The sequence below is a fragment of the Polypterus senegalus genome, chromosome 2 (genome assembly GCF_016835505.1).
Source record: "Polypterus senegalus isolate Bchr_013 chromosome 2, ASM1683550v1, whole genome shotgun sequence".
NCBI classification, from domain to species: domain Eukaryota; kingdom Metazoa; phylum Chordata; class Cladistia; order Polypteriformes; family Polypteridae; genus Polypterus; species Polypterus senegalus.
Genome location: NC_053155.1, coordinates 144,388,510 through 144,400,625, shown reverse-complemented (window position 1 = coordinate 144,400,625; position 12,116 = coordinate 144,388,510). Strand labels below are relative to the sequence as shown.

The window sequence follows — 12,116 nt, the reverse complement described above, 5'->3', positions numbered from 1 at the left end:
AGGTTTTAACCATTATTAGAACATTTCGTAATTTTGAAAGAAAAGATTTTTTTTTTCATTCAGTGATTCCAAAGATAATGACTTGACATCTAAAATGTACAGCAAAACAACACAATGATCAGTTTCTCAAAGCCTCAAAAGGATACTTGTGACAGATCCATAGAAACTCTCTTCTGATGACCGTAAAATTACTAAAAAAAAAAAAAAAAGCTAAAGAAAATCTACAATAATTCTTGCTTGTCCAGCCCTTTCAGTTTGGTGTTGAAATTAAAAAAAAAACAGAATTGTATCTGGATAGAAGGAGTCGCTTGCATACCAAATCATCCTACAGGCAACCTTTTTAAATTTTGCAATCTTCACATCATGATAGCTTAAAACAAATGTCCAGGATGGGTTTCAAAATATTATTTTATATTTTTGGTAGATTAGGAAACATTAAGAACAATTTTGATGATAACAGGCCAACAAAACAGTCAACATAACAGCAAAGTTCCAAGAAGAAACACACTCCCAGTACTGAATAAAGCATTTTACTTCTAGCACTCTCTAATGAAAACTGGCATTTTCCCCCATTAAAACTGAGGGGGTGTTGTCTAGTGAGTACTGTGTTTTGATTGGTCAATTTTCAGTAGAGGGGATGCACACAATCACAAGTTTGTACAAGTTTATGAGAAACACGATTCTTAAGGCAAGCAAAGCATTTACTCAAAGATGGGTTCAAAAAAAGTTGGTGAGAATTACTGGATAAAGCAGCTCCTTTAATTCAAGAAGCCCTGAATTTATCATCCTCTCAGGAGTCTGCATGTACTATATAGAGTCTATCTGTAAAGATAGCAAGATTTATCTGCAGCGTTGCAACTATTCAAAAAAATGAGTACCTCTTAACTTTGATGGATGAAATTGACAGTTTTTATTCCAATGTGCATTTGACACTGCATGCATTGTCACTGAAATAAATAAATGAACACATATTTAAGTAAAAGCATAAAATATAAGCAAAAAATATTTCATGAAAAATGTATTCATGCTCACATGTCGTTATGTCTAAACAGTAATTACATTAATAAATTTTTTGTCTATCACACATATGAGTGAGGTGTTTTTGTATGTATGCCTTGCATGGCTTTCATACTTACACAACATAAAAAAGCAAGAAGATCACTTTAATACTAATAAGCATTTTCTTCAGTTACGAAACCTGTTGGATTTATCAAAAGATTGCTGTTATCACACTAACAATTACAACATGATTAGAAAACCTAACAACATGCTTTGAATAAATCACTTCAGATCATATCAGTTATACATACAGTATAAAGGAAAACACATTGTTGGGCTGCAAAAATGAACATCTTCAAGGCCTCTTTTAGTTTTAGATTTTTCCTCACACTTTGATACAAAATAATTTGGTATAATAATGATTACAGAGTAGCAGTTTTACATCCTCTGTCATTGGCAAATTTACTGACATATTAGCAATTTGGATAACTCATGGAAGAACTGCCATTCTACCTTTTGGCTTATGGTCTAATATGTGTAATAACTGGTAATACTTCATAATACTTTTTTTTATTAATAAACTATTAAAAAGCATTTACACTGGATGAATAGTTTAAACTATATTAAGTACTACAAAAATATCAATAGTAAATAAATAAATGATGTATAAAGATGTAAAGTAGCTATATACAGTAAGGTCCATAAGTATTTGGACTGTGACACAATTTTTATCATTTTAGCTCTGTACAGCACCACATTGGATTTGAAATAAACCAATCATTATGTGACTTTAGTATAGACTTTCAGTGTTAATTTAAGAGGTCTACCAAAAATATCACATGAGCCATTTTGATATTTTTATACATGGACTCCCTGTTTTCAGGAGCTTAAAAGTATTTGGACGAACTATTTTCAATTTTCAATATTTTGTTGAAAATACTTTACAGTGAATGGCTGCCTGAATTGTTCAATTTCAGTGATTTAAAATACAAGCATGACCCACTTATAAAATGTTTTAATGTTCAGCTGGTTAATTTGTCCACTACACTAAAAAACACATTGCAACTTTCAACTGAAGTTGTTTTGGGTCATTGCTGAAATGCTTTGAGTGGACAAACTGAAGAAGTCAAATTTAAGTTATGCTAATTCTTACTGCAATTTTTAAAGCCCAATTAGTATGATAAAATCAGTTGCCCCTTATTGTTCATTTGTTCTATACAAACGTCCTGGCCACAAATCCATTACAGAATGTATGCAAACAGCACCATATATGCAACCTTACCAGGGCAAAGGAGAACTAATTGACCTGACAGCATAGTTTTGCACTGTGAAAAGAAAATCAGATTCCTAAAAGACAGTCCACATGCACACCAAGAGAATATAACAGTTTCATTCACAGGCTTTCTCCTATTGGAACCTTTGTGCTGTGAGGATGCACATGGCAACAGGATGAAGTAACATAAAAAGATTTCAAATATGAATATGTAAATCACCCTGTTAAATTCAAAAATTCTTTCTTTCTTTCACTGGGTCAGTGTTCAGCTGTATACAGGTATTTATTTATAACAATTCCTTCTTTTCAGAATCATGTATAGAAAAAGAGAATCCATCAATGAAGAATTTGCAAGAATTATTATTTTTACCAGTTGTGCCCATTATTGCTCTACTTATTTATTCAATATACAAAATAAAATGGTAAGTAAAAATTATTTTTTAATTTATTTTATAAGGGCCTTTTTCACAAGTCTGACCTAGATAAACAAGTTCAGAACCGCGATAAAAGAATGGTTAAAGATTATTGATGAGCAAACCCTGTGGAATTCGCTTTGTTGTAAGTTCAGCAAAATTGCAGAAACTCTGCAAAATACATTGAACGAAATGGAGAACGAGGAACTGAACTAATTTTGGGTAGATCAGAACGATGGAATAGTCTTTTAAGCATCTCTGAGGGCGGGGAAAGCATCAGTGAACTATGCTGGACTAAATATTATGCCCAAAAATGTAACCTAAGCTGTAAGGCAGCAGTGCTAAACACTGCACCACCCAGCCACAAATAACAATGCAGTTGACACAGTTAGAGCAAAAATCACAAGCAAAATATATGTTGCAAAGTTGACTGGGTGACTCATTTACTCACTCTCTCATTAACAAAAACTCTATTTTCTGTTTAGTTAAAAAGCTAAAATTTGGCATGATGGTACATCTGGGGCACTAGGTATCCGCTAAGGAAGGACTCTACCCCCAAAATGTCAATTTTGTGACATTATAGAAAAAAAATTAGCTGACGTGTTATTTTTTTAATAATTTTTTTTTTTTGTTTGTTTGTATTTATTTTATACTAACTTACTTCTCGGCTGCTCTGTAAGCATCTATTTTGCAAATTAAAAACGTAGCAGAAGTGATTGGCAGGCCACCCGAACAGCATGAGTAATGCTGGATGGGATTGATGCATTACCAAAGACAGGGTGGTGTCCTAACAGGAAAAAGAGTGAAGTCACCACTTTGTAAAATGGAAAGAGAAAGTTTGGTGAACCTGAAGGAAGAAACAAAGCTCAATATTTTTAGTAAGTGCTGTTTTCTACTATGGACTACCGGTACTTTTAGATGTGTATTGGTTCTCATCTTGGTTATCATTTCTGCTCTGTTGACTTCCAGCCCCCTTGACCATGGCACTGAAAACCAACTCCCTCCCAAACCCTAAGCCCAACCTCTCACCCCCCACACTCCAATTGCAGTACTGCATACCCCAAAGGAGAAACTGCGGTCTTACGCAGGGCATACACTGTGTACATTTTTGAAATTGTGGTCAAGTGACTACAGCACTGCATGATAGAATCCTAAGTCATATATACAGTATGCTCAACCTGTACAAACAAGTTTGGTCCAGTTGACACGCTATGATGTGGGTGGTCAGAGTGTACTGTACTGTACCGTGGTACCAGGCCCTGACAGACAGATTTACCGAATCAAGAAAAAATGATAGCAGCAGGTTTCTTAAAATGTCAACAGAGAAAACAGCTTAGTTCCTCTTGCCATACTGTGCTCTAAAAGTACAAAGAAAATAAAAAGGTGTAAATGGTCATGCAGATGGCTGAGTCATGGACAATGTGGTCTGCCTATTTTATAGCGAGAATTAGAGGTACGTAGTCTATGTAATTTTCCATTGTGTGTGTTTATTTTAGGTTCTTCCAGTAAAGGTTTCCTGAAGTGCTTTTGTCATTAGTCATGTATTTGGATGTATGTTATGCTATATGATATTTAGATTTTTGAAATCAAAATCTTAAAAATTTGCATGAAAAAGCAATGACTAATGTATTATATTGCGCCAACTGATGCACAATAAAATTCATGGAGGCATCATAAAATCTGGTTGCAAGACTGCTCACACTACAAGACAACTAACCTACTGAAATTTCTGACATGACAGAAATTCTTCTGATCATATGACAGTATAATTGTAAGAAGTGATCGGGCATCACAAACCCGCTCATACTACAAGTGAAATGATGGCCATCGAACTCAAAAAGTCAGTCATTGACTGCAAGTTGGGCTTAAAATCATGCCAAAATCGTCCAGTCACAGTGTATGTCCAGCATTATATGGTGGCATCAGTGTAACGTAGGCAGGGCCGGATTAAGACACTTAGATGCCCTACGCACTAAATAATTTTGGTGCCCCCTTACACTAGTAATTCAAAATATTAAAACAGTAACAAACTAGAAAATAAAATTTTATTTTATTATTGAAAATTCAAAATTAAACAAAACATACTTATAGTAAGAAGGAAAATAATATTTATTTTTGTATGCTTCATTTTATTTTTATCTTAATAATTTTCTCCTACATTTTTCCTTGCAAACTCTTTGATTAGATCTTCATAATCAATCTTACGTAACACATCTGCTTATATGTTATTTGAATTATTATGTGGCATTCAACACAGTTACGCATTTCATAAACTGAATAATACAGACGTTTGAATTCCCAGGTTACTGTTGATGCTGAATCATGTGCTTTTAAGGTGGGGGGAGGGAGGAACTGACAAGTGCTGTATGAAGGATTCTGCAAATTCTAGGCAGGAAGTAGAAAAAAGAATTATCCTTAAACGACATTATGTAAAAGTGAAAATCGTGCAGCTGATTACTATTGGATGAAATTATTGATAACTTTTTTACTAAGAAAGATTTAGTTACAAAAGTTTCACAGAATATTCTTTAAACCTTATATTAAGAATGTGTTTAAAAGATTTGCTAAATAATGAACCCAAAAGCCATAAATAAATCCTTCTATATAAAGCAGTCGGGATTGTCCTTCCATCCCGTGAGTGCTACGTAGGCGCAGAGTTTCACACACGCCCCGTGCATTTTGCAATCCACGATGGGATTTTTAGTTTTGTTTTTCAAGGTTATAAATGATTTTCTACTCCAGACTGTGTGATATCTCCTTTGTCTTTCTTACTACAGTATATAAAAGCGGTCGGGATTGTCCTTCCGTCCTGTGAGTGGAAAGCACAGCGGTATTCTGCTTATCACAGATTTATTACTTGCAGTTTGCGGTACGAAGCAACATGATATGAGCAGAGTTGTGGTGCTCCCATCGTTCCCTTGCTTTTGTGCGCGATGCGCTGGAAAAAGAGAAATTAATTTATGTCTCTGGAAATAATTAATGTTGATGGAGTACAAATGCCAAAATATCAGGGAGGTTCAAAATGGCGACCTCAATATAGAAAAAAAGTTAAAATTTCATCACAAAAATAACAGAAACTACCAAATTAATGAGTTTCTATAAATTATCAAATTGATCTACATATTGAATTGCCTTAAGAAGTGGTCAGCTTAAAAGTCGGTTGCCTTAAAAGGCGCGTCAGCCTAGTTAAATAATAAAAATGGCAAAAATTCATGACAGTTAAAGTCGTACGGCAATGTAATGCTTAGAGCGGTTATATGCATTAAAAACTGCAAAACTGCCACGTCCATGTCGTAAACCAAACAACTTTAATTGTTATAGTACCCAGGGGTCGTGAAAATTGTCATATCAAAATGAGACTAGGACCAAACTTTTCGTGAAAATCTCTAGTTTTTGATGAAGCAAACCAAATTCCAAAATATCAATTAATGCAGATTTTGTTTCAGCTTTTTTGAAACTTTTTACATCTCATATTTAAGGATGTTTTAGGTCTCAAAGTGACAACAAAGTGGCTTAAATGGCTACAAATATTAATTTTATCTTTTTATCTGCCATTATTCTAAGGACTACAAATTATCCAATCTCCTGCCAAAAACTGTAGAAATTGACTTTAACCCCAAAATTGATTTAAAAATGTATTTTGTGCGGCACTCGATAAAGACTTTCGATAAAGATCTGATCGCGTTTTTATCATTACTTGATTAAATGGCATACGAAATTTTACAAATTGTAATGTTTGGGGTCGATTTTAAAGGTTTTTTTGAAATGATTTACCATTTTGATTATTTAATTTATTTATGGCTTTTGTGTCAATTTAGCAAATCTATTTACACATATTCTTAGTACAAGATTTGAAGAATATTTTGTTAAACATTTGATAATAAATCTTTATTAGTAAAAAAAGTTATAAACAATTTTATCCAATAGAAATCAGCTGTACGATTTTCACTTTTACATAATGTAAATGAATTTAAAAATATTCAATAATAGAATTAAATAGATTTACCAGAATATTTTTTCCTCAAACTGGAACGATTTTTGTTTTTTGCTTAAAACAGAAAATAACGCTTTCTGTGCACTAGAAATTTATTTTAAGTTAAATAACAGATAATGCCTGAAACCCAACAATTTTGTGATAATTTTTAATCAACTATTATTTAAAAATATAAAAACATATTGTTTTAAATCGAATTATTTTCACAATATTTTGACATAAAATGGCATTTAAGGGAATCACCATGAAAATTTTTGTAGTGCCCCCTTTACCCTTGATGCCCAAAGCATGTGCTTTCTTTGCTTATATGGTTAATCCAGCACTGCACGTAGAGCATCAGTGCAGTCACGTCAGCAGTAATGTCTTTTTTTTAAACAACTTTAACAGCGTCTTCAAGTGAATGTGCACAAACTGAAATGAAAATGTCAGAATATAAATGTGTATGGCCCCATAAATACAGAGAATTGAAGTGGCGTGAAACTGTTAATCTATCAAGTTGACTTGATTGACTGACTGACTGACAGACTCACTCATCAACAAAAACATAATTTCCTGTTTAGTTAAAAAGTTAAAATTCAGCAGGATGGTATATCTAGATCAGTAGGTATCTTGTAAGAAAGGACATTTTGATGTTTCAGCATTTATGGGTCCCCTTCCAATAGAAAAAAAATAGCTGACAAGTGGTTTTTTTTTTTAAATGTGTCAATAAATGTTTTATTTGTCAATATTTATTCACATTATGCAAACTTAAATACTTTGCGCTGAGAGTGTGCTTAATATAAATGAAGGATACAGCAGATGTGATTAACGGGTCACATGAATAGCACTGTTAACCAATAGGGTGGTCAGATGACTGAAGACATGGCAATGTCCTGGACAGGAGAAACAAGATGTGAGCACACTGTGAAATGGAAAGAGAAATTTTGGGGAAAGTTAAAAGAAGACGACAAGCTCAATGGCTAGCAACTGCTGTTTTATGCTATTGACTACCAACTCTCATATTGGTTATACCGTTCTGCTTTATTGACCTCCAGCAGTCACAGTGCTGAAAACTGACCCCCTGTCTCACACCCACTTTTTGATCTTGGTGCTTATAACAATAAGGGAGAGACTCCCTTCTCTTCAATCATGGTGCTGCAAACTGCAAGGGAGAGAAACATTAGTCCTACATCTTGTCGCCTGAATGGAGAAGCCTCAGAAATTGTGTCATGAGACTCGAAGCTGCTGCTCCGTGCTCCACACTCTCCATGTTAATTTTTTAAATATAGGGTACCAGAACTTGCATATACATTCGCAGCTGTGGACTCTGAAGGGGAAACAACTGATAAGCACATAAAGAAATACTGTACACTAGTAAACACCATAACCAAATGTAAATTGTGTTCAAAAAAATACACTATCTTGTAAAACTGTGTTTTGCCATGACCATCAGCCATGTCACTAGGAACAGCAGGAATTGATCTAATGCATGAATCCTCATGAGCAATTGTGTGTAGCGTTTTCAAGAACAGTGCCAAGAGCAGGATTTGAGCCAAGGACCTTCGGGTTTAAAATCTAATGTATCAAGTACTACAACACATGACCTGCCAGTAATATTATTATTAAAAAAAGGAGTGGATGTTCATTTTTGCCGCAGCAACCTGAGCTTAGGGGCTGGGGGTTTGGGGCGGAGGGATTCGACAAAGCAGAAAAGATAACAAAGATGAGAGCTGGTATGTATTTAAGAGCACCAGTAGTCAACAGTCAAAAAACAGCCTTTGCTAACCATTGAGCTTTGCTTCTTCCTGAGCTTCGCTGAACTTTTTCAACGTCATTTCTTCTCTTTTGTCCTGACCAGGACACAGCCTCATCCTCAGTCGTCCATCTGTCCTACTGGGTGGTGGTGGTATTTGTATGATCCATCCATAAAAGTGAATGTTCTAGTTGTTGTAAGGTTTTGGCAGGTACTCCCACCTTTTAGACATGTTTTATGCAGATTTCTTTCATTCTAGAAATCTGCAGCATGCTTTTGTGAAAGCAACAGTCAAGCACTTTTGTTGCATTTTTGGTTTGTAATTTTTGCCATTTCTCATCTTCTCGCTTATTTTTTAATCTGCTTTAGTTTGGTCTCTTCCCTGAAAAACTTTACTTGCTCAGTTTTGCCACTCGTGCATGACAGTATCACTACCATTATATTCTGCTTTTTGAAACTTTTGTCTTTGATGTACATTACTATCTGCCTATTTCTGGCCAGTTTTTGGGTTACATATTTCTCAAGAATATATGTTTTTTTATTAATGTCATGCCTGTTCTTTTGTCAGTTGGTCCAAACTTGTACACCAACCATGATGCACTTAGTCATACTTTATATACTTTATAGGGCAGCATCTCATGTTGAGGACAAGTTGCTTGCCTTTTCATGCAGGAAATTGTTGCATGTGCTGCATGTATGTCATCCACAGTGAGTGCAACTGCTTGACAGCTGACTCTCTTGATGCTACTTAATGTCGTTCACCTTTGTAATGATTAAATGTACAGTGGTGTGAAAAACTATTTGGTAGGTTTGGATTTTTTTTCTCCCTAAATAATAAAAACCATCATTTAAAAACTGCATTTTGTGTTTACTTGTGTTATATTTGACTAATGGTTAAGTGTGTTTGATGATCAGAAACATTTTGTGTGACAAACATGCAAAAGAATAAGAAATCAGGAAGGGGGCAAATAGTTTTTCACACCACTGTATGTACATGTTCAGGTAATAGCGGGAACATTGAGTGGCTCAGAAAAACAAGTGGCATTTTTGATGCAACAATTTATTTTTGTTGATCTTTAATATGTGACAGCTTCTAGTTGAGGATGGTCAACTCTGATCTTGGAGGGCTAAAGTGGCAGTAGATTTTCATACTAACCATTTTGTTAACTAATTGCCATTATTTTGCAGCTAATGAACTTCTTTCCCATAAATTTTACTTGACTTGCTACTTAACTTAGACCCCTTAATTGCTTCTTTTTACCTTAAAATAATGAAATACAAATCAAACCAATGCATGATCAGATAAGCTGTGTCTATTATACAATATCTTTCTGTATATAAAATCCAACGTCTATCTGTCTCTCTGTCTGTCTGCTTTTCACGAGAGAATTACTTAACGGATTTAGATTGGATTTTTTTCTATAATTTGCTTGAGCATTCCAGGTGATTTTGCGACTTCTCTCATCACGCTAAGAATTATAGTTCGCTTGCAGGCGCAATATATTCACGCTAATCCGAGATAGAGGCTGTGGGCCGAGGGGAGGGGGAAGCATGATGTCATGAGTGGGGAGCCTGGCAGGGCCCTCCTCACTGTTCTGTTTCACTACTACCAGTCTAAAACTAAAGAAAGGTCAGTAATGTTGAGCTGCTCAGGTGCAAAAAACATTCTGACATGTTCTTAGAAAAAAGAAATTCAACAGTTTTGAAAACATCTGCTGTGTCAGAATTAGAGCATCAACAAGTCATGGAATTAAAACCCCGACTTGACTGGTCATCAATTAGCTCACTTCACACCTCATTTTTGTTTGACTGCCATTTAAGGAAAATAAAAACAATTCAAAAGACTGAGTCTGAAAAAACAAGTCAATTAAAATAAAAGAAAAACTAGTTAATTAACAGCAAAGAATGGTCACTGATTAACAAAGCAGCAGGAACGAAAATCTAAGCCCTACTAGCCCTCCAGGATCAGAGATGGCCATCTCTTTTTTAAGAGCAAGTATCTTCACTTACATCAATACCTTTTATCTTATTTAGCATACGATTGTCTGTTTTGCCAAAAATTCCACATCCAAGGAACGATTTCCTTCAAGGTATCCATGAGTTGCACGTAAGTAATGTAGATTATTCATTAAAATGCCCAAAGACACCAAAGGTGCAGAGTTCACATAAAATTTTTGGTCTTTCAGAAGGAAATCTTTAGCTTTAATGAGCAGTGTGAAAACTATAAGATAGCAGATTTTGAAGATATATATATTATTGAAGAGGAAGAAGAAGACAACAAAGAAGATTCCAACAACCCTGTGAACAGCATAACAACTATGCAATTGTATGAACAATCAGCATTGCTACCAGCAAATACCAGCCTAATCAACCATGAAGAACATGCAAACTTTACAATGAATGAAGCAATGTATGTGACTTGGTAAATTGCTGCAGCACATAAAGCTGCAAATAAGAAATACCAGTGTAATTAGATAATTAAGTATATTCCACTACTCTTCTGTTGTGCAAACATTCTTTAAGAGTGGTGTTTCTCCATTCAGGGCTGGTGAGGCACAGCCAAAGGTTTTGCTAAATATGTAATAAGCTTTCTGCAGTTATTTAAATTATTAATAAAATGTTTTTAACCATCCTTGTCCTTTTAATCAATTCTTTATACATTCCCATCATTCTCAATGTAAATTCCTATCTAGAAACCCATTGCTCTTTATAGTGTGTGAAAGTTTCTATATGTGTAGTGCTGCAAAGCTGTTTCTGTAACCTTGGGGACACATAATGGTTAATTCAAGAATTTTAATGTGTGTTATAATTTGTTATTAATGTAAATAACATATTTAATTAAATGCTTACAAATTGTTAATATCTACTTATAAAGGATACATAAACTAAAGTGTTACTACATAGTGTTTAAGGCTTACCTAGGATGTGTACATTGAGGCAAATGCAACCTGAACTTTCAGTTTAATTATGGGGCTTGCACCTTATTCTGCTTATATTTTTCCACTTTTGGTTTTAGCTTCCCTATTCAAGGCTATGCAGCACAAGCAAGCAGAGAACTATGAAAATACTGGTATTGTATTTTCCATTGCAGGTACTAGCCAATAGCAATTTGCTAAAAATAAACGCCTATCAAAATTAGGAATGATTTGAGAACAAATATATGTGCTAATAAGAACTGGGCTAAAAAAGATCTTCTAAAGTTCACTCACCAGCAATACCAAGAAGCCCCACACCTATGCTAAACATTGCTATAATTAAAAAGACCACTAAGGAAGCCATATGTTTGCTCCTCCCTCTTTGTGGATAAGAGTCCAACAAATGACCACACTTACCTAGAAAAGTGGTTTAGGTATGATGTTCCTATTTCAAAGCAGTACAGTGTCGTGGCAAGAACACGCATATACAGTGCATCCAGAAAGTATTCACAGCGCATCACTTTTTCCACATTTTGTTATGTTACAGCCTTATTCCAAAATGAATTAAATTCATTTTTTCCTCAGAATTCTACACACAACACCCCATAATGACAACGTGAAAAAAGTTTACTTGAGATTTTTGCAAATTTCTTAAAAATAAAAAAATTGAGAAAGCACGTGTACATAAGTATTCACAGCCTTTGCCATGAAGCTCAAAATTGAGCTCAGCTGCATCCTGTTTACCCTGATCATCCTTGAGATGTTTCTGCAGCTTAATTGAAATCCACCT

At 34.6% G+C, this 12,116-nt stretch overlaps 1 protein-coding gene across 1 annotated transcript in view; it reads left to right on the top strand.

The window, feature by feature from the left end:
* Positions 1 to 10,939, top strand: part of LOC120524245 (cytokine receptor common subunit gamma-like) — a 36,313-nt gene extending 25,374 nt beyond the window's left edge. Inside the window, exons 4-6 of the mRNA XM_039746100.1 lie at positions 2,583 to 2,694; positions 10,446 to 10,518; positions 10,598 to 10,939. Of these exons, the coding sequence (XP_039602034.1) occupies positions 2,583 to 2,694; positions 10,446 to 10,518; positions 10,598 to 10,837 (425 nt within the window). The 3' untranslated portion in view covers positions 10,838 to 10,939. The remainder of the gene's footprint in view (positions 1 to 2,582; positions 2,695 to 10,445; positions 10,519 to 10,597) is intronic.
* The last annotated feature ends 1,177 nt before the right edge of the window (positions 10,940 to 12,116 follow it).